Source organism: Penicillium nucicola (assembly GCF_028828085.1).
Source record: "Penicillium nucicola strain IBT 29836 chromosome Unknown utg000003l, whole genome shotgun sequence".
NCBI lineage: Eukaryota > Fungi > Ascomycota > Eurotiomycetes > Eurotiales > Aspergillaceae > Penicillium > Penicillium nucicola.
This window is the reverse complement of record NW_026643127.1, coordinates 2887224-2909016: the sequence shown is the minus strand read 5'-3', so window position 1 is coordinate 2909016 and position 21793 is coordinate 2887224. Positions and strand designations below refer to the sequence as shown.

The following is a 21793-nucleotide window of genomic DNA, read 5'->3' as shown; positions in this document are numbered from 1 at the left end:
GCGGTGACTCTATGCTCACTAGTTCCGACCTACGCGAAAAGACCAGCCCAACACAATTTGGAGGGCCGAGCGGGGTTTCAGGGGAAAGGATTTCCAGGCAACCTAGTCATCTCACCACTGCACGACAAATCTTGTACATCTATTTATGGCGTCCACTCAATCCAGTACCCAGTCGAACCGGGTCCCACACCCCAAACCAGCCAAGAATTTACCCGTTCGGCAGCGAGAATTCCTGTGGGTGGATTACCAGGATGATCGATCAAAGGGCCGCGAACTACTCCGGTCTAAACAGGCTTTTGTGAGAACACGCCATCATCGCTTACGGAGAGAAAAGCAGCAGCAAGGCAACCCCGGACAGTTCTCCACAGGGCACTGTCCACCGTCCCATACGACCAATGCCTCAACCCGCTGTGTGTCAAGCGATAACAGTGATTCCACCAGTGATTCCGAGGGCAGTCCAGAGCAGACCTCAGTATTAGTCCGATGTCTCGGAGCAGGAGTGCTTGATGGGGCCCCTGGTCTGGCTTTTAGCCCAAATCATAATCCCAATCTTTACTTCCATCATTGTGAGTACACAACGATCGGACCTGGTGTTGAGGTTGTTACTATGATCGACATATCCGTCATATCCTTGAGGTGGCATATGGCTGACACAGTAATTAGATCGAATTCATAGCGCAAGAGCCTGCTTCCCTCTCTGTTCCAGCGATGTCACGGTTTGGTTTTGGCAGAGAGCCGTCCAAGATCCCACGTTGATGTTGATAAAATTGTCGATCAGTGCATCACATCGTGCTGCAATTCTAACAGCTTCTGGTGCTTCGACGGCAACTGTGCAAAAGCCAACTCATGATGCGATTCGCCTTCGCGTGGGAACTATCAAGTCACTCCAATGCATACTGCAGAATACAGCCACCATGTACTCTGAACAAACGGTTTTTATCATTTCTCATATAATTGTTTCTGAGGTAAGAGTCTTCCCTGGCTTTACAGCACGGATATTTTGTTTTTGATCTTGGAAAGTGGAGATTTGCTCACAAATAAATCATGACACAGGCTTTGGAGGCCAATATAGAGGCTGTTGACACCCATATAAACGGCATGAAAAAGATAATAGACGCCATAGGCGGGATGGATATGCTTGACCATGGAACGCTTGCTATGGTCTATTGGTAAGAAGTAACACCACGCCATATTGACGACGTCCACTAATCACTATTATTTTCTCCTGGTGTAGCTGCCAGTTTTTGCGAGGCATCATGAGTGACACAATGCCGATAATTGATATGTGTTCGAAATTCCAAAGTCGAGTCCTCAAAGAGTCCGCTTTCTTCAGATCCAAGAATCGCTTCACGGAAAGCTCCTCTCTGGGTATTCGCTTTTTCACCGCTTCTTGGTCTAGGAATATCCACCCTACATTCAAGTCAATAATTTCATCATTTCAGCAAATAATCTCCTACTATGAGAGTTTTGCCAATGTGGATGTCGAGCCCATGTCGGTTGAGAACGACTGCTTATTGTTCTTGGCTTACCGACTAATATCTCTCCCACACGAGATTTCGCTTACGCCCTTCGAAGAGACCTTGCGACTCGGCATACTGACCTACACGTCCGTCCGGATTTGGTCAATATACGGAATCCCATGTCTGGACCGCCTTATTCATATGCTGCGGGAAAGCCTAATTACGAGTTTCTCTGTTCTTAAGAGTACTGCTCCGGACTTGCTATTCTGGATACTTTTCATTGGCAGTCTTTCGTCGAAGTCCATGAAGTGTCATTCCTGGTTTGTTGCACGCCTTAAGGACATCGCAGATCAATTGTCATTACAAGAATGGAATCGGGCTGTCGTGTTGTTGGAGGAATTCTTCTTTGTGTGTCGGGCTAGTGATGAGCCGGCAAGGGACTTCTGGCATTCTACCTTCCAATCAGACCTTCTAATTATCCAGGAACACCGGAAATGATGCTTTTTTGAAAGAAAGCATTGCATGTAAATATGATACCAAATGACGTTGATTTTATATGTCAACTTTTTACGACCTTTTATAGCACTTTGAGTCGTCCGCTGGCCTTTCTAGCCTTTTTGAGGCTGTGCTGGTTCAATGCAGACGACTTGTCTTGAATGATATCCTTGACTATGTTCAAATTCTAGATATATAACAGTTGACTGCCTAGGCACGAGGATTCTGCTGTACATTAAGATAGAAAACTAACAAACTGGAACAGCGAGGCATCCTCAATACGCTCCACTCGCACCAACTCGGCGTAACTACCCCTAAGAGCATCAAGATGGTAATAGTAGATACTATCAAAGAAGACAAACATGCTAGGCAGTCCACGCGGGATAAGCGTGATACAGTCGCGCGGCTCGGAGACGAAGCCCATAGTGTATCTCCGCTGGCATTGTGGGCACCGAGTGGACGCAGTATGCTGTTGACACTTTTCGTCTCGGCACTCGGTAGTGTTGGTCGGCATTACGACAGACAGAAACATGCCGTCATCGGAGGTAATCCGCATATTCCCATTATGCACGGAAAATTCGAAGGTCATTCCATCGCTGTATGGATTTCCACGAAAGACAAGTTTGTCTTCTGGTGAGCGCTCGGTGTTTCCCATCCACAGACCTCCGAAAGGGTACAGTATAAATTGCTGGCCCGGCTGGTAGAGATCAATTCCATCGGCAGAGATAGGGTTGTCGGTGCTAGTAACCCGGTTGACGAGGGGTGCGATTGTTGGAGGGGGTTGCCCCAGGTTGGCTCTGGGTCAATCTGGACCATGAGTGCATTTTTGATGCTTTCTGTCCAGTCTCCTTCCGAGGAAATGTACTGTTGGTCACGTTTGATGTAGAATACGTCGTCTGGAAAGTCCGAGTGACTAGAGAGGCTCCCGATATAGCTGCGATTAAAGATTATCTGTTCCTCGTCATCGGACAGATGAAACAAAGTTCCGCGGCCGTGGCGGTCCTGGTGTAACTCGAATTCTCTGCCATTGTAAAGAATAGCGAGAAGTCGACCTGTGACTATGAAGCGGAATGGTCGACTGAAATCCTCGTATTCCATGATACCAGTCCGAGCTTTCACTTCTTCCCAATCAACGTCTACTTTTTGTGAAATCAGGAAAGAGCAAGTAGTATCTTTGCAGTACCTCGGAAGCTAGCGCTTGCAAGTAAACGGGAGTCGTGAAGTCAGATTGACCACGAGCTGACATCCATGGATGTTCTCAAGGGTCCAATGGTCCACGGGTTCCCAACATTGAAGGTTGCTGTGGTGGTGATGACTAATCAGACTTTGTTCCCGAGGTCTCCAGAGCTATCGCCCTACTCGAACGGACAACTTGCGAGAAAAGAGTTAGACAGGTTGAATGAACAACCGTTCTCCAAATCCATGGTCAATAACATGACACCTAGCTAGCGTGGATACTCAAAGAAGAGCCAACGGAGTCCAAAATACCGGGGCGGGTATTTCCCAAAAAGGAAACCAATATCGGATTGGTCAAGTATGAGATAGTGGAGTCTCTATGCAGCCGCAGTGACTTCTGATTGGTCGACACTCGATCTTCATCTCTTGCTGTCAATTAACTTAGCCGTGGGCTAGTCCGAAAGAGGACGCCAATCTCAGATTGGCCAGGGTACATAGAAGAGAGCCCCGGGTTGCGGTGGTATGGTTCCGAGAGGACATATAAAGCAAGGAGGAGGTAATGCTCTCGCAGGCTTCATCTCTTCCTTCTTTCTTACATCGCAGCATTCGGCACAAGTCTCCCAGTGAAGCTTGCATACAGTACCCAAGCCTCTACCCCCATCACCCAGACAACACCTAGACAGGAACCCGTTGACAAGACTATTACAAGATGGTGATGCTTCGTTTAGCTGCTGAGCAGTATCGGACGCTTCCAATCCTAGTTGATGAGACGACCTGCGTCGGCAAAACCTATGTGATTACAGGTGGCAACTCCGGCCTTGGTCTCGAGACAGCGCGACATCTGGTCGCGGCATCAGCCGAATGCGTTGTGCTTGCTGTGCGGAATATGGAAGCGGGAGAAGCTGCCAAAAACGACATTGAGAAGACGACTCGCCGCAAGGGAGTGGTTCAGGTGCGCTCTGCAAGTTCTTGAGGACTGTGATCGATACTGACCTTTCCAAAGATACGACACATAGATATGTCAGCCTACTCGTCGGTTCAGAGCTTTGTAAAGAAGTTGGCAAAGGATTTTGATAGGATTGATGGCTTTATCTGCAATGCGGGGATCATGATCGATGTGTGGTCGCAGGTCGAAGGCATAGAGACGAGTATATTTGTCAATGTCATCAACACTTTATTTCTCGGCATTCTCCTGATGCCCAAGCTCAAAGAGTGTGCCAGGAAATTCAACATCAAGCCCACGCTCGTCTTCATCGTCAGTGTTCTTGGATACACTGTCAAGAGCGAGATGGATAAGAGCCGCAAAGGCCTTATCTTTGACGGGTTTAACGACCAAAGGCGGGCCAACATGGACTCGAGGTGGGTTTTTGTTCCAATCCATGTTATTATATTGCTATTAACATACAGCCAAAGATATGCTCTGAGTAAGCTCATCGAAGAGTGTGCCGTACGCCGCTTTGCAGCCCTCTGTCCTGTCGAGCGCACTGGCGTTGTCATCACTATGGTCGCTCCGGGTATCTGCACCACTGGCCTAGGCCGCGATGCTCGCACCTTCACCAAAGTCATGCACGAAGCACTTCGGGTCATAATGGCCCGAACCGCAGAGATTGGTAGTCGCACCTTCCTACATGGTCTGGTGGTGGGCGAGGAGGGCCATGGGAAGTTGCTATCCGGTTGCAAGATCAAGGAGTTTTGGGTGCCGACGTGGCTCACAAATGATGAGGGCCAGAAGATACAGAACAGCATCTGGGGCGAGATCGCTTCAAAGCTAGAGTCTGTGCAGCCGGGCTGTGTCTCACAGCTCAAGTAGATCTTCAGAGGCGGCTTTGTTTTCAAGGCTGATACCTCATCGAGTGCTGCAGCTAGTGAAACGCATTTCCTTATAGACAGCCAATATCGTTAGTTCCAAAACTGGTTGTTCAATGGCTATACCTGATTTTATCAAGATATCTGAATGCTGTGGCTGCACTCACAAAGCTGCCGCACGTATTAAAACGCGTATCTTAAGATGTTAGAAAGACTTCCCAGGCGCAAAGACCTATTAAATAACAAGTTGAATAAAGTTGTATTGTTTTCCAGTACTCGCCGCGTGAACAGCTGTACATCAAGTGGGCCATCTTCCCCAAGTCGTGCAACTAGTCTGGATACGCGGGCACCTAATGGAACACAGCGTACAATAAAATGACTAGGCAATGTCGTGGAAGGCACAATTTCATGATTCCCAAATCACGCGATAAGAACGTAATGTCTTGTATCGTCACAATTATTATGATAAATCATCACATGGGACTTCTCTGCTCCTGGTCACATATTTTCCCAAAAGCGGCGGCCTGGGGCTTCATGTAAGCTAAAAATCCAAGGAAACTGACAAAGCTGCTGCTGTATGGCAGTCCAATTGTTTAGTCCTAGTCTTCTACAATGAGTGGCAATTGAATTCGATAACCAATGATGGTCTTTCGAATTTGACGTCGATATCGCGCTCATGAAAAAAGTCCATAACATCAAAGGTGAATTATAATCCGCACCTTCTGATGTCATGATGCAAAGGTCTTGGATAGCTTTTTTCAGGCGTTCAGAAAGAAGAGGAAAGTTAGGTCCATCGCTGGTGAACTCAGGTAGTAATGTCGTCATAAAAGACAGCATCGCAAGGTATTTCACATTTTCATGAAGTCCTTCGGGATTCGTGGGGGTTTCTGTTGGAATCGAGACATCGACAAGGCGATAAAGGAGGGACAGAAGCGTCTCTGTATAGTCCAGAGGGTCAAGCTTTGATTCTGGTCTTTTCTCTATTGCATTAAGCAAGTTCGCAAAGTTAAGCAGATCTAGCATAATGAGTGGCATCCAAGAGCTAGCTGTGGGACTCGGTCCACTGGCAATTGAATCGCATAGGATCGACCGAATGGGCACTTCGTTGCTACGGAACAAGGTGGGCGTGCCATTCTGCATCGCTAATTCAACATCGAGTCTGAAATAGTTAGATGAGATTATAGAGCTTCATTCCGAAGCAAGTATTTGCGCGAATTGAAGGCAAGGCTTGAAAGCAAGTCGTTTCACGTACCTTAACGGCTTCATTGCCAATGAACGATTTTCCTGCATTACCTTGTCGATCCCACCTCGTAACTGTATCATGCGATAGAGTCCGTGGAGATGTACAATTCCGATTGCAGGCTGGTGATGTATTTGCTGGTATATTGCGAGACTAACCACGGCGGCTATAGCACTGTCGGAAACTGGGAATGGGCCCGACAGTTTTACATTGACCAAAGCATATGCCTTTGAGATATGGTGGAGATTTTTCTGCGATGTTGCTGGCTTCCGCTGGAAAAAGTCAACATAAGACGCCGATATAGCCAAAGTGCTGTGAAAATCTGGGAATCTGGTGGTCAACGGTGCTGTGTGAATTAAATTTCAATGGCGTCACTCACATGCTTCGTCTGCGAGAATACAGTTGACCCAAATCGATCTTACAATGTCGAACTTGGAACAGAACTGCGGTGGGAATAGCGTATCGCTTATGTCAAAAAACCCTATAGTTCTGACATCAGACAACAAAATACATGGTTGATTATTGGAACAGCGAAGGTAGAATACGTACACCGGTGCATGAGCCCCATCGACTGAGAGCTGAGCTCTTCAGGAAACGAAGTGACACATAAGTCGCTCCAGAGCACCTGTCGTGGGATTGTATATCCAGATCCTGGAGCATGCAGCAGGGACTTGGGCTCTAGAATATTCTTTTGCTTCTTGGTAGATCTGCGCTGCTTGCCTGCATTTTTGCCTCGCATGACGTGGGAGCGGATGATGCGCCTGTCAGAGTGGCCTATCCCGCTGATGCTCTGGTCAATGAATTGCAGTGCCATGGTGATAGTGATAGCCTTGTGGTATTCTTGTAGCTATCCTACCCATAAGGTGGGTCCTTCCTCTGTTGATCCAGGAGGTCAAGACCCCAGAAGCGCAAATTATACAAGGAATGTAGTCGACAACAACAGGATGTCCGTGCACTTTCCTACATCAACATCACGTGCAGGGACCATTTGTGAGCATTTGACATAAGCGGGAGACTTCGAGCCCAGGAGAGAATTATACAAAGGCCAAGGTGGAAACATGTTGGAGCCAACTGCTGATCATTATAATTTCCATATTTCGGGAATGATGCATCAGCCAATCTTCATCGAATGCGAATGCCATGGATTACTACTTCAATGCAATTCTGATATTTGCATAGCACAGTATATCTTGCTGAATATAAAGATCGGTTCCAACTATGCTTGTAACGCTAGTTAACAAGGACGTCAATGTACAGCAATCTGTCAAATGAACGAAACTGTTATTTTGTCCCCCCGAAGAGCAAAAGGCAACAGTTGACGCGCCAGGCGTTTCTGCAAGAGCAGCAGGGTTGTTAGCGTGACAAAATAAGAGGTACTGGTGTAGATTTCAGAAGGGCACTTCAGCTTCAGTCAATATTAGGAAATGGTTATCTGATCCAGTCAATGTGGAGAGCCTGGCGATCAGTGTCGAATCTGCTCTGATTTTCTCCGTGTATCTCCTTTTTGGGTCCCCAGATATCTTCTTCATCTTATCAAGTAGCTGGGGTGATTCATCCGAGTGAGGCAGCTCAAAGCCGAAAAGAGGGCTATTGACCGGTTCGTGGGGATATTGGTTCCCTCGTGGTCTGAATGTCAGAAAGTGAGAACATTTCAATATACATCACAGAGATAAGCTTGAAATGGGCAATTGGCAAGTTCTTTGCTGCTGATTTATTGGCTTTCGTCCCCGCAAGCCGTAAGAATTTCACGGTGGAACAAGAATCAGAAGACCAGAGACGAAACTAACCTCAACTTTCAATGTAACCCCATGTTAATCCTTATCGCCTATATTTGACACGTGTCAGGGTGCAAACAAAGAATATCCAAAGTTTGACGCCCAAGGGATAGCAAGATAGGAAGATAGTGAGCAGAAGGGAGAGAAGGGGCAGCCAAATGTTATTTTCCATGAATGGGTAATCAGCCCAGACCTCAAAGCCTCTGATACGTATTATTAGCCTACCGTCAATTCTAATTTGCCATTTATCATGACATCTACACTATTCAGGTCTTGGAAGTTACATATTGTTCTCTTTCCGATAGCCGGCTACTCATGCGTCGCAATTGGATTGATGCACGATCATTCATTCTAAAGCCCATCTTGCAGTTCCCCAGACATCCGGTTTCAAAGCCCCTGCAGCATGGGCGATGATAAATAACTGCCCTTTTAGGTATCTCTAAACAGCCGGTGTGGAACGGATCTCCACCGAACCGCGAACGGGCATCGGAATGAGATCAACGTGGACCTCTGATAAGCCAATAGTGTAGTCCGGGGTGCTATCACCCTTGCCACAACTAACCCCCGGATCAAATTTGGGCTGTTCGGCAGAATGTTTGCTCGATAACTTTCCAAGCCATTCGGCCCGGTTGGGGTATCTACCGGTCACCTGATCGGTTTCTACTTATATCTCCCGTCGACATTGGCCACCTGATCGCGATGGACATCCCAAAATGTCATCGGTTCGGATGCGAAAGGACGGTTACCGAACATGTCATCCTGGGAGGTGCTGAGGGTGTGATCAGCACCGTGTTACGGTTGATATCTAGATGGCTATATAGAACAGCTATAATCTCCAGCTTCAATGTTGTTTATCAACAGCTTCAGCATACAAAGTTGATACTTCAATATCAATCTCTATCTTATTCCATCAAAGATATTTCTTTCACTTCAAGTTCACTATGTCCTTCTTGAGGAATTTCTTCGGTACTTCCGCCCCGGCGCCTGAGCCAGTGAAGGAAAAGAAGGAGCCCATTCGTGCTCTGCCTGCTTCATGGTACACCTCCCAAGCTATGTATGAGCTTGAACGCCGATCGATCTTCTCGCGCAAGTGGCTCCTTACTACCCACAAGCACCGTGTCCCTAACGCTGGTGACTGCGTTCAATATGACGCCGCCGGTTATGAGTTCGTCATTGCAAAGGACCACGAAGGAAACGTAAAGGCTTTCAACAGTGACCTCATTCCCGTCCATGTGCACCTCGACAAGAATGGCTTCGTCTGGGTCAACCTAGATGCGAGCGAGACCCCTGAGGTGGCCTGGAAGGATGACTTCGAGGGAGTTGATGAGCAGCCCCGGTTCGAGCACTACAACTTTGAGAATTACCAGTTCGATCATACCTGGGACATGGAGGGCGAATTCAACTGGAAGATCTTGGCCGACAACTACAACGAGTGCTACCACTGCCAGGTTGCCCACCCTGATATCCCCACCATTGCCGACCTCAACTCCTACTATGTCAAGACCAAGGACGGCCACATTCAGCACTACGGTGCTCCTCGCCAGGATCAGATCGAAAAGGGCTTCCGGATAGCCACCACCTACTTCTGGCCCAACGCCTCTTTCAACATCTCGTAAGTGGATCGTATCACTATTGCCAGCGACAGAACATTGCTAACCTGATATTCTAGCCCCAACTTCTTCTTCATGCAGCGATTCACTCCTACCAGCCCTACCAAGTGTGTAATGCGGTACGAAGTCTATCGTCACAAGGATGCCACCGACGAGGCCTTCAACCTCATAAGCGACATGTACAAGCGTATCATGTCCGAGGACAAGTACCTTTGCATCCATTCCCAGAAGAACCTCAACGCCGGTGTATTTGTCAACGGTCAGCTCCACCCCGAGATGGAGCAGGGTCCACTCCACTTCCAGAAGACTGTGCGCGATGTCGTCACAGAACACCGCTCCAAGGAGGAGGAAGCTGGTCATGAGATTTGGCCCGCTCATCAGGCCGTTCCGGCTGTCAGCCAAGAAGAGATCGCCTTCCGAACAGGCACAGACAGCTACGTCAATGAGAGTGATTCGCTGTTGGGAGGTACCCTTGCCCCGGCAATTGCTGTCTAGACTGTTGGTGGTAGACAGAAAAGAGTGGTCCCTTCTTTACATTAATCTTGCATGTTCTATTTAGCCTTACGTTTTGATGACAATTTAGATGTTAGTTTGCATGGCACAAATTTGCCATTACAGAATGAATCAATCTTTTTCTTTAAATTTCTTAATTTGGACAATCTTCCAAATCACATTTATCAGACTTTTTTCTAGGCCTCAAATTTATTGACCTCTATTCTTTTATCTCATTCCTATTTGGTACCCCAATCATTATTGACGATCGGGTGAAAGAAACTATCTCCCCGGGTTTAGTCCATAAGAGTTAGAGGATTCAAGGTGGTCTCTTGGCCGCCTAGTCACGAGTAATTTAACAGACTTAAGGGGACAGCCATCTTTTAATAGGAAATATTCGACCATGTAACAAGTATTATTCAATGCCGGCTTTGAAAACGGGATCAATAGAGCTGCAGGCGCGCGGGTGAATCAATAACCTTATTCAAACCCTGTTCGGGCGATCATACATGAAAACACAAAGGATACCTTTACATACCATTGCGGCGAGTGACTTGGCTCTTTGTCTGGCCTGGACTTTTGTCCCCAGCATTCCTGGTGCATCTTGGCTCTGGGCGATGTTTTTTACTGGGGTCCGCATATGAACAATGAGTTGAGTTCTTAAATCGGATTTGGCCAGTTCTTATACCTCAAGCTTGCCACTCATGTTTGACGGGCATTCATATTTCTCGGCATTGATCCCTGGCGGTTCATATGTTTCGATGTTCCTTCGATAGTCTATATAATTCCGATTGATCCTTTGGATGCGAAATTATATTCGAGGGCATCTTTGATGCAATGATCAACATAAAACTCTTCAGTCTTCTCATTCTTTTGTTTCTTTCTGCGGCTCTTGCCCTGCTCGAAAGCGACGGTGACTCGGTTCTGTCCAATTCACTCCATAAACGTAATTCTGCACTAACGGCAGATTCCCAAGGTATTTGTCATACTTATACTGTCCAGGCAGGAGATAGTTGTGCTGCCCTTGCCACTCAATATGGAATCAGCAGGGCCAATATTGAGACCTGGAACATTGGGGTTTGGGGCTGGACGGGCTGCAGTGGATTGAAGCAGGGTGTCTTCATGTGTCTCGGTTCTGGAAAACTTCCAATGCCAGTAGCTCTCCCGCATGCTACCTGTGGTCCTCAGGTGCCTGGTACTATGCGTCCTCTCGGGATGTCTGATCTTGGCTCCCTTAACCCGTGTCATTCTGGTGCATGTGTGAGTGGCAACACCTTTCAATCAATCTTGTTACAATTACTGACCATGTTATAAGTGTTCTAAGCTAGGTACATGCGGAACCACTGCCGATTTCTGTGGTACGGGCTGTGTTTCTAATTGTAAACTGGAAGATGCTCCGACCAAGAAGATTGCTTCTTCTGAAACGAATGCAAGTCTTCCGAGCACAACTTCAAAAATATCCAGCAAAACTACAAGCACCACTTCGAAGAAAACACGAAAGGTCACCACCATCACCAAAAAGTCAAGCACAACAACCGAGAAAAAAGCCACCAAAACTACAAGCGAAACACCGGTTCCTGCATGGCAACTTACAATCTACAAGGAGAAAGGTTGCAAGGGCGAAGAATACATCTCACTCCAAGGGCACGACACGAAAGACATATCCTGCGTCAATCTCTCCGACAATCTCAATACAGACATCAATGATAAACAGACCTCGTGTCGGCTATGGACCGACGGCGGCCTTAACTGGGGCAGCTGCAAAGGCCAAAAGATCACCCAGCCCAAGTCGTACTTTATTACTCGTGGTCAGTGTCTCGTGTACGGTGAACGAGATTGTGCTACGAAATCCTACCAAGGGGATGTCAGGAATCCGGCAGTCGGCTGCCAATTTCCATATCAGGCCAGTTGGTCTCCGGAGGATTTCGTGTCTATCAGATGCTTTGATAACGAATACGGAGTAGCTGGTGTTCAGAGTAGTTGGTATCCGGATAAAGTTATCAATGGATAAAAAGGGGATTGAAAGTACACACAAGCCCCTCATGGTTTGAGATATATATCCAGGCGTTGGTCTGATATCTATACTTTCATGGAAAGATGGTGGATTTTGGCATTCCAAACAGTAATAAATTGATTTGAGATTAATTGCATCTTGTTCTGATCAACTGAATCTTTGTCACAAACTGCCTATAAAACGTGAGATGGATATCGCGATGAACGTGGGGGCATGGTTGTGCTATATTTTGTTATGAACATAAAGTCAAAGATGGCCGTATCTTCCATCAACCAGCCAAGTGGTCGAGCAGTAACTCGGTCATTCAATCTTCCTTGGTCTAGTGGTGATGATTTCCGCTTGTCATTAATACCGATAAGCGCGGGAGACCGGGGTTCGATTCCCCGAGGGAGAGATTCTTTTTTGCGCTTGCTATTTCTTTTGCCCCTCAAAATGAAATGGCCACTGAAGATTACTTTGGCGCTTATTGAGATACGATTTTATTCCTATCATAACCTTGAGATTTACCAGGATTTAACCGAAATTGCGTATACTCTACGTTTGACCTCTAGTCCAGGGTCAGAGGGTAACTGCATACATTCATTGTCCCCAGGCTACTGGCGTAAGACAGTACAATAAACATAGATACATTTCCAAGACATACATAGCTTGAATTACAAAAGTAGGAAGACGTATCGGGTCTTCTCAGGCTACTGCCAGAAATCAGGAAAAAAACATATCAAGCTGGCATGCTCCAGAGTGTTCCTTCCGAAGTATTGATCCAAACACTCTCACATCATTATTTCATTTCTCAGCCAACTCTCCCTCACTGCTCTCTCTCTTTTACCCATAAGCCGAGTCCTTATTGCATATTCATTGTCTTGGTCGCAGCAGAAGACCCAATCTCAGAACACAATCATGGCCTTCTGGAAGGATTGGCAATTATGGGAGAAGCTCAGCGTGGTATGACTGGACATTTTGAACAAAGAACACATTCACTGACTACTGCATCGACAGGTTCTGGCAATGCTGATTGTATGGGAATTCTATCCATACTGCCACAGACACAACTGACAGCATCCGCAGGCCCTAGTACTGGTTTATGCCCTGGGCGTGTTAGCCTACAACCGGTGGATCATCCGCAAGTATGCTGCAGCAGAGGCACAAGCAAGAGAAGAAGAGGCCGAGCAGTATCCAATGCTGCATAGGGATGAGATCCCCTTCGGTGCTCGGGCATTGGAGAGTGGAATCGCAATCGAAGGAATCTGGGTGTCGAATTTCAACACACCTGCCCACAGTCCTTGCCAGCCCGCAACCCCGGTGGGAAGCCGGCCGGCCAGTCCAGCCTTCAGACTACCATCCAAAGTATTTGAGGCCCCCAAGTCCTCATTGGGAGTTGAGTGTAGTCTGATAAGCCCGACACCCGTAGCTCCGGCTGCCCGACGCGGAGTCCTCTCACAGCTAGACTTCACCTCTGCTGGTTTTGTCTACGAGCACAAACAACATCACATGTCAAGCCGCGCGAGCTTGCCAATCAACCCGAGTGCCCTCAGCATGACGCCTGCACAGGAAGAGAGAATGGTCAGCGGACAAGAAGTAACGCGCAGTCAGAGGCGTGCTAGTTTCCATACTCGGCTCTTTAGCTCAAGTCGCCATTCCGAGACCAAAGATAAAAACACCGGCTCTGATGGCATAAGTGAAATGGATTATGCTCCGAAAGAAAAGAAGCGCACTTCTCGGTTGACAAGTAAGATCCAAATATGACCACACTGCCATGGAACCGAAACTAATGCAGATTCTCTCGAAGAAAATCCTCGCCGGCGATCATCGGAAGAGTTCCGACGCAAGATGAGTCAGATCTTTAATGAAAATATCCAAATGGGCGCACCGACGGACCAACTCGAGTTCAACCCTGCCTTGCGAGAGTACCAGAAGCGGAATTTTCGAAAGTCACTGCTTCGTCCTTTCCGTCCGTGGATGAACTCCTCCCCTGAGAATGAAGCGCAATGAAGCGCACTTTTCCAAAAGAAAAATCATAATCTCGGCATGTCTAGACTGCCTGGAGCCTAACATTCACCTTGAGACTTTCGACAGCGGCTCGCTGCCCTCAATACATTTAGCATTCCATTCAATCTGGCGTTCTGGTACATGGCGCAGATAATACCTTGGTCCTGCGTAAGCTTCGATTGACATGAGAGAAGCATTTTTAGAGGAAATTATGGCGATGTTATCTTAACAGGGCAGAATTGTATTCTTAGACCGTTGCAAATTGACATTGACATTGGATTTTACATACCGAGAGTAGTTGAACCACCGCACAAGATATGAGACCAAGTCCCTACTAATTAATGCAAGCACACGATGTCGGTGTCCACAGATTGAACCGGATTCAACTATTTGTTTTCTCCGTATCGGGCAAAGTCAAGGCAGCAGCCCCACGTGATCTCGCGATTCCATCAACGCGTCGAGGGGAATTGTTGACTCAAAGATAATTTGCCACAACTCGACTTATCGCTCGAGTGACGACCTGCTAAAGCATTTTATCTGACATTTGCTTTGTTAGACTGGCTCTACAGAAGAAATCACCACCACGCACGAAAAATCCCACACAAACGCGTCTCTACAATCCAGCCTCGCGCACCGGAGCCTCAAGTACCCACAAAAGAGGTGGATGGACACCTCGGAGTCAGTATAGCAAAGAAATACACTGGCAGAATGGAAGGGCAAGAACAATTCGATGAAGGTGGGCTTCCTGGCCCCGGTGCCCCAACCCCGCTCTCTGCACTGGATGTGAGTGAACGCCGCTTGTACTTGCTACATGTCGCTGAACGGAACAGCTGATGATTGCTGCGATAGGGCGTTGCCGGCTTGACGGGGAGGGATATCAAGTTGTTTGTGGATGCAGGATACCACACTGTCGAGGCCGTTGCCTACACGTACGTTATCCACGACCATGTGGTTCATTGCCGTTTCGAGACGCTGGCAACGTCGCTCCTAGTCCCGCTCTTGCTAACATTCACTGAATCCAGACCAAAGCGGTTACTGGAACAGATCAAGGGTATCTCGGAACAAAAGGCTACCAAGATCCTAGTCGAGGGTAAGCCCACCCCATGTCTGGCACGTACATCTGCTTGTAAATCAGATTGCTGATGAGAATGGATCACCCAGCTGCCAAACTAGTGCCAATGGGATTCACAACCGCAACAGAAATGCACGCTAGGCGAAGCGAGCTCATCTCCATCACAACGGGATCTAAGCGCCTCGATACGCTACTGGGAGGTGGTGTTGAAACGGGGTCGATTACGGAAATATTTGGAGAGTTCAGAACGGGAAAGAGTCAGATCTGCCATACGCTGGCAGTGACTTGCCAGTTGCCCTTCGATATGGGTGGTGGTGAAGGAAAGTGTCTGTATATCGATACAGAGGGAACCTTCCGACCCGTGCGCTTGCTTGCAGTTGCGCAGCGATATGGTCTCGTTGGCGAGGAGGTTCTTGATAATGTTGCATATGCCCGTGCATACAACTCGGATCACCAGCTGCAGCTACTCAACCAAGCATCGCAGATGATGTGTGAGACGCGATTCTCTCTGTTGGTTGTTGACTCGGCGACCTCTTTGTACCGAACGGATTTCAACGGCCGCGGTGAGCTTTCATCTCGGCAGACGCATCTAGCCAAGTTTATGCGAACCCTGCAGCGTCTCGCAGACGAGTTCGGTATTGCGGTCGTTATTACCAACCAGGTTGTTGCCCAGGTTGATGGCGGGCCCAGTGCTATGTTCAATCCTGACCCTAAGAAGCCCATTGGAGGTAATATCATTGCACACGCCAGTACGACTCGACTGAGTCTAAAGAAGGGTCGTGGTGAGACTCGTATCTGCAAGATCTATGACAGCCCTTGTCTCCCCGAGAGTGATTGCCTCTTCGCTATCAATGAAGATGGTATTGGTGATCCTAATGAGAAGGATTTGGAGGATAAATGAGCGGGCTATTCCCTGTCTGCGACACGATGTTAGTGACTTGATGAGCATCCCTCCGTTTTCCTGCCTTTCGCGCGGACTGCAATATCTCAGCGTTTACATTTTGTATCTAATAGCATTGAAACTGTTATGAAAAGCATTGTCATTTTCTTGTTACTGGCCTTTACCAACCTGATAACTTAACGTACAGTAGGGCTTGGGACGTATGAACTGAAACTAAAAAGAAAAACCTTATATATTGAAGCTAATAATCCAGAGCGAAGTGAGTGATAAACAGACAAATACAAACGAAGCTCGTCAGTGAGAAAGCATGAAAAAAGTGGTCAAGAATGATCTCCAGTGAAAGTTCCGCTTTATCGCGCCAAGACTTTGTTTTTTGAGAGCTCCAGCTTCCCGCCTTGCAACACTTCCCTTCAACATTGCCATGGAGTTCTGAGTTGACCCTGGAACCTCGCGTCAATCGATCATGGCGAGAATTTACAAAGACTCAAGGGTCGATCTTCGGCCCTACTCGCCGAACACTGTCGCCAATATTCAATTTCCTGCCCCCGACGGCGGCCTGATCAGTCGTCCACGCTTTTCAATCTCCTTCACCCAAGAGCAGCCACCGACCGCCAAGGACGAAGACGATTTTGCCAGACGCTACCTCGCGACACAAGGAGAGGTCTACTTCCGCAAACGCAAAGTCTACCCGCGAACGTTCCTGTGGAGGGTCATCAACGACAACAAGGTGCTGGAGATTCAGTGCGCGGACTTGACAAAGGGCGGCGCGGAAGTCTATGAGTACAATGTGACTCTGCGACTGGATTTCCAGGAGCAAATCCTTCCTCATGGAGTTGCATTGGCAGACCCCGAGGATCACGAAATCCTCAATGTCTTTGTGATTACCGCCTCTAAGACCCTTCACACCGTGTCTCTACGTCCCGAGTACTTCCGCCGGACCTCTTCGATTGATGAGAATATGAAGGATTGGTGCAAGGCTTTCTCTCCTGCCCCGTTGGCTTTTTCGCATCCGCACCGGCTACACGCGAGCAGCCCCCTGGAGCTGTTTATTTCTTTAGACAACGGCGCGCTCTTGCGGCTGACACGGAGAGCTGGCGATGATGGTAAGTGGTTGTTCCGGCTTTCTGATACTTTCACGGATAGAGTTTTAACCAATAATTCTTCCAATTAGGCTCGCATTGGTCTCCTCTTACCTTCGATGAACGGACATGGGGCTCTTCGATTCGCGGCCTCGTGAAATGGAACGCACCATCCTCGATTAGACATGACGGACGGAACCTCGATTTGAATGTCGCAAACGCCATTGCCACTACCTCCGACGAGACCTACGTTTTCGCAATTTGTCTGAACCACACTCTGAAAATCTGGAATCTCGCGACAAACAAATTAGCTGCAACAAAGGACCTCTTGGGACGCTCATTGCAGGATCCGGATCTTGTACCCTACACTTTGAACGCCGCTGAATCATCGTTCATGCGCGTCTTCAATGCCGAGCGGGCAATGGACGGAGGGCACCGCTTCTACGTTGTCACATACTCGCCTTTCGAGGATGGGAAATTCAAGTTCTGGGCTGTCAAGGGTGGTCTCACATCTGATTTGATCATTGAAGAGCTCTTCCCAGATAGCGTTTTCCGGGCAGTGGACCCTGATGTCACGGGCAACATGTTCTGGAGCATTGCTGATTTCCAGGTCAAGTCCCGAGAAGAAGGCAAGGGCATGGAGTTGTGGGTTCTCTGGAGAAACCACGGTCTATACCAGCTCTACACTTTGCATTTCGACCTTCAAACTCTGGTGAAAGATTGGTCGAGTAATTGGGTTTCAACAACATTTGAAACCCATAGACAAGAAGCACCGGCTCCTCTGGTTATCGATGATGTGGTGGATCCTACCGATAAGTGGCTTCAATACCTCTTGCAACCTCACAGATATCTTCCCGAGGTTCTCGAGACCGCTTTGACTGTTTACCAAGAAGCTATCAAGCCGCTTTCGTCAGCTTCATTTGTACCCAAGAAGAATGTCCCACTGGAGGAACGACTCTGCTCGACGATAGCAGCAGCAGTCTCGCTCCGCAAATTTGCTGATGATGAGATGGACTTCACTCGGTTCTGCACAGACACGGATTCAAAATGGCGTCAGTTCTGGCAAGTCGTGGAGGATCTCAACAAGCGTCGATTCGAACCTGTTTCTCTGACCTACGACTCATACACCGATATGCCGTGGCTTCTCCTGTCGGACTCTTGTGCTGTCATTCGGGAATGCAGCGTCAATGAATTGCTTCTGCACAATTCAAGCACGGAACTTTCTGATGGAGTGGCCAAGATGATCGATCGCTGGAGACACCGTAACTTAACTAGAGAGCTCGGCCCGTGCTATGACACAGCCTCTGCCTTGATTAAGGTGGCATCCGATTTCCGGAAGAGATTCTCTCCTGAGCTCGAAGGGGCGTGCCGGGCTGCTCTTCATGCTGAAATCTTCTCTGAGCCATCAACATCGATCACGGACCGCATGGAAGTTTTCCGCGAGCGATGCGACTTTGCGAATGGAATTTCCAACAAATCCTTTGACACACTAGATGCTGCGCTGAGCGAACATATGAAGACCGATTGTCTCCCTATGGAGGTGTTCAATTCCATCATCCATACCGCAGCGCTAGTTTTCTGCGGAGAGGACTCGGAACTTGCATCAACCTACTTTGGTGCTCGAGTTCTAGTCAGTGGGGCCCAGGAGACGATTTCTATCATGCGCCAAATGTTCTTCGACCTGTTGATCTTGGTCACCTTCGTGGATGGCGAATGGGAACAAACCTCCAAGTCTGACTTCAATGCGGCAGACCTCTTCTCCACCATCACTGACCTTCTGCGCGAATATGAGATGATGAACTGGCTCAGCTCGAATGTGCGCAAGTGCCCCGACAGTGTTCCGAAGGTACGAAATGACTTGTCAACACCAAGTCGTTCGCTGAGGGACCGTAATGCGGCCAACAAGAACCAAAGAACCGCAACTATTCTTGAAGATCTGTTCGTCACCGATATCAAGCCCCAGCAAGCCATTGACTCCCCACAAAGCTATACTTTGACTCTTGGAATCAGAGATGTTGTCGCGTGGATTACCCGCGAGGGTGAAGTCAACTATCAGAACGCCGTTGCCCACATTCAATGTGATCTAATTGCAAAGAACAACATTGATCTTGCATGGGACTTCTCTCGCTTCCAGGCAAGCACTTCATGGTCGACTTACATCAAGGGTCGGCTACATGTGGCCATGTCTGAATTTGATACTGCGGCTATCTACTTCCGGAAGGCAGCATACTTGCTCTGTATGTATTCTACTATCTATTTTCTTAATGCAGCACTAACTCTTCACAGCTTCTGGAAAGCCAATGGGCAATCTCTCCGATATGTCAGCAGAGCTGCTAGATCTCCTGGATGTCGATTGCTTCCACAACGGCCTTGCAAAATACTACCAACACATCCTTTCTATCTTTGAAAAGATGCGCTCATACTCACATGTTGCGGACTTTGCCAGCCTGGCGCTGCAGGCCCTTGACTCAGAACTTGGGGCCGAACACGACGCCGAGTACCCAGCCATGCGCGATGATCTACTGTCTCGTCTGTTCACCGGAGCCCTTAAGACCTGCCAGTTTGATCAAGCCTACTCCGCTCTGGCCAGATTGCAGGACATCAAGCTGCAAAAAATAGAGCTGACCGAGCTCGTCTCCACCATCCTGACTGTCTCTGGCCCCGGCACTGCGGGCCTCAAGCAGATCCTCCGTTTCCCTACCTCCCTCGTGCCAAGTATCGCCTCTTTCATCGACGAGATCCTCGTCCACCTCACCCACAAACAGAGCACTTATGCTTCTTGGCTGGATGCCGACAACAACACCGTCGAAGCCTCCCCCGACTACAACCGCATCCTGCAGGCTTACCGGATTGCCCGGAATGACTACCGCGGCGCGGCCGAGATCGCCTACCGCAATGTCCAGCGTCTCCGCAATGCCCGCGACGCACCGTCATCCGCTCTTGCCCAGAAAGGAAAGGACCGCGATGAATCCCGCCCCGAAGAAGACGATGCCGAAAGCAAAGAAATTCGCCACGAGCTCCTGTCACTAATCAACTTGCTCGCCTGCGTCGACAAAAGCGAGGCCTATATCCTAGTCGAGAATGGACCCGCAATGAACGCCCCGACCGAAGAAAGACGGCGCAGCACACATACCGACGAAGACGTCTTCATGGAAGATGCCAGCGCGTCCACACCCCTCGCTAAGCGATCCCCCAACACCGTCGCCTTCGCACCAACCCACAACAGAAGTAACAGCATTGCATCCATCAACCGGCGCGACAGCCTAGTATCCTTCGAGTTCCCACCCACCAACCACCTCCTTAAACGTCGCATCATCGTGACGCTCGAACATCTCCGCCGCGAGTTCCAGTCCGAGCTCGACCGCGTTAGTCGCATTGAGCGTGGTGATTGGGAGTTCGGTCTTCTGGGCGAGGAGGAAGAGGGGGATTTCGATAATGATGACACGATGGTTTTGTAGTTGAGGCGGGATTGATTCGTCTTGGGGGGGTTTTCTTCATGACTTTTGTGACTTGCATTTTAGGCCGAGGGGTTCTTGATCTGCCTCTTTATTCGCTTTTTGAATTTGATCTTTTTGACCTGTGTATGGTACTCTATCGGTGTTTTCCCCTAATTTTCTTTCTTTTTTTCATAAGGTTGCTCTTTTTCTCTGAATAGGGGCTAAATTCGACTTGGACTTTTGTGTCACTTTTCTTGCTACGTAGTGGATTGAGTTACGGCTAGACAGTAAACGTGAATCGGTCAATATTATCGATGACAAAACTAACAAATTACCTGCCTGTGGCGTACGGGCTATAAGGTAGTTCTCCAGATTTTGTCTGTATTTAACACACTTATATATCAGCGACGGCATGATTAATTGACTTCCAAGGAAAAGTTGGTCATATTGGGTGGTGATAAAGCCAAGAGCTCCGATGATATACCAGGGATGTCCTATGATCATAGACAGACAGAGACAAGGAGAATGGGAATACTGATGCAGGAAAAGGCTCATATAACTCTATGAGACACATGGGGTCTTGAAAGGCAGAGCAAATGTTTTGTGATTGTTCAACTCAGACTCGTCTTAGAGATATATATCTGCGGTTCCATAGGGAATAATCACGATATTTCTACATCCGGAAGAAGTTTAGTCACCAATAAATTGAAGAGATGTAGGCTGACAATAGAATATCTAGTAGTTTATTGTAGCCCGAGAAGATAAAAGAAAAAGGCAGATGATGAGACAAAGGTGCTTGGCCTCCATAATTTACATGGGAGTGCTTCATCAAAGGAGTGCAACAACACGTACCAATTATGCGACCGTGTAATACACTTTTCTTTATTTTCACAAAAGACATTCTGAAGTAAAGAGCAAAAGATGGTTTCCAATTTATAGCCTCAATGATAATTGAGAGCAAACACAGAGATATATGAAGTATAGTTCCAAGTATGCCATTCCATCCAATTCAGCCTGATCTGACCTGATCCCTTCTACAACTTCAAATAATATAAACGAGAGTCAAGAAAGGCATTTTAATCATAATTCCACCAAAGAAATAAACACAGAAACAAAACAATATGTAACGCCAAAGAACCAAATGACCAAAGATCACTAAAAGTCAGTATGTCGATGTCGATATGTACCCCAAGAGACCAAAGAATGTGGATGATTGACGCGCCATAACAACCAGCAGCAAGACGCTTCAA

The 21793-nt window shown here is 47.9% G+C and overlaps 10 protein-coding genes across 10 annotated transcripts; 8 read left to right on the top strand and 2 right to left on the bottom strand.

Moving 5' to 3' along the window:
- Positions 1 to 145: 145 nt before the first annotated feature.
- N7511_004664 (uncharacterized protein) lies at positions 146 to 1958 on the top strand (the record flags this gene model as incomplete). The annotated part of the gene is made up of 4 exons (XM_057127089.1): positions 146 to 566; positions 745 to 965; positions 1054 to 1169; positions 1235 to 1958. The coding sequence occupies 4 exons, from the start codon at positions 146 to 148 to the stop codon at positions 1956 to 1958; spliced, it is 1482 nt and encodes a 493-aa protein (XP_056985979.1).
- A 232-nt stretch (positions 1959 to 2190) lies between these two features.
- On the bottom strand, positions 2191 to 3053 carry N7511_004663 (uncharacterized protein; the record flags this gene model as incomplete). The annotated part of the gene is made up of 2 exons (XM_057127088.1): positions 2191 to 2752; positions 2821 to 3053. 2 exons carry the CDS (start codon positions 3051 to 3053, stop codon positions 2191 to 2193), a joined length of 795 nt encoding a protein of 264 aa, XP_056985978.1.
- A 787-nt stretch (positions 3054 to 3840) lies between these two features.
- On the top strand, positions 3841 to 4941 carry N7511_004662 (uncharacterized protein; the record flags this gene model as incomplete). The annotated part of the gene is made up of 3 exons (XM_057127087.1): positions 3841 to 4083; positions 4135 to 4490; positions 4539 to 4941. 3 exons carry the CDS (start codon positions 3841 to 3843, stop codon positions 4939 to 4941), a joined length of 1002 nt encoding a protein of 333 aa, XP_056985977.1.
- A 494-nt stretch (positions 4942 to 5435) lies between these two features.
- On the bottom strand, positions 5436 to 6991 carry N7511_004661 (uncharacterized protein; the record flags this gene model as incomplete). The annotated part of the gene is made up of 4 exons (XM_057127086.1): positions 5436 to 6096; positions 6190 to 6523; positions 6557 to 6658; positions 6727 to 6991. 4 exons carry the CDS (start codon positions 6989 to 6991, stop codon positions 5436 to 5438), a joined length of 1362 nt encoding a protein of 453 aa, XP_056985976.1.
- Positions 6992 to 8893: 1902 nt separating this feature from the next.
- N7511_004660 (uncharacterized protein) lies at positions 8894 to 10057 on the top strand (the record flags this gene model as incomplete). Its single annotated transcript, XM_057127085.1, has 2 exons — positions 8894 to 9564; positions 9622 to 10057. 2 exons carry the CDS (start codon positions 8894 to 8896, stop codon positions 10055 to 10057), a joined length of 1107 nt encoding a protein of 368 aa, XP_056985975.1.
- Positions 10058 to 10891: 834 nt separating this feature from the next.
- On the top strand, positions 10892 to 12065 carry N7511_004659 (uncharacterized protein; the record flags this gene model as incomplete). The annotated part of the gene is made up of 2 exons (XM_057127084.1): positions 10892 to 11314; positions 11370 to 12065. The coding sequence occupies 2 exons, from the start codon at positions 10892 to 10894 to the stop codon at positions 12063 to 12065; spliced, it is 1119 nt and encodes a 372-aa protein (XP_056985974.1).
- A 255-nt stretch (positions 12066 to 12320) lies between these two features.
- On the top strand, positions 12321 to 12686 carry N7511_004658 (uncharacterized protein; the record flags this gene model as incomplete). Its single annotated transcript, XM_057127083.1, has 2 exons — positions 12321 to 12606; positions 12661 to 12686. The coding sequence occupies 2 exons, from the start codon at positions 12321 to 12323 to the stop codon at positions 12684 to 12686; spliced, it is 312 nt and encodes a 103-aa protein (XP_056985973.1).
- Positions 12687 to 12965: 279 nt separating this feature from the next.
- On the top strand, positions 12966 to 14057 carry N7511_004657 (uncharacterized protein; the record flags this gene model as incomplete). Its single annotated transcript, XM_057127082.1, has 4 exons — positions 12966 to 13010; positions 13065 to 13082; positions 13134 to 13794; positions 13843 to 14057. 4 exons carry the CDS (start codon positions 12966 to 12968, stop codon positions 14055 to 14057), a joined length of 939 nt encoding a protein of 312 aa, XP_056985972.1.
- Positions 14058 to 14762: 705 nt separating this feature from the next.
- On the top strand, positions 14763 to 16027 carry N7511_004656 (recombinase RAD51; the record flags this gene model as incomplete). Its single annotated transcript, XM_057127081.1, has 3 exons — positions 14763 to 14837; positions 14904 to 15144; positions 15216 to 16027. 3 exons carry the CDS (start codon positions 14763 to 14765, stop codon positions 16025 to 16027), a joined length of 1128 nt encoding a protein of 375 aa, XP_056985971.1.
- A 463-nt stretch (positions 16028 to 16490) lies between these two features.
- Positions 16491 to 20564, top strand: N7511_004655 (nucleoporin Nup120/160; the record flags this gene model as incomplete). The annotated part of the gene is made up of 3 exons (XM_057127080.1): positions 16491 to 17130; positions 17199 to 19343; positions 19393 to 20564. The coding sequence occupies 3 exons, from the start codon at positions 16491 to 16493 to the stop codon at positions 20562 to 20564; spliced, it is 3957 nt and encodes a 1318-aa protein (XP_056985970.1).
- Positions 20565 to 21793: the final 1229 nt, after the last annotated feature.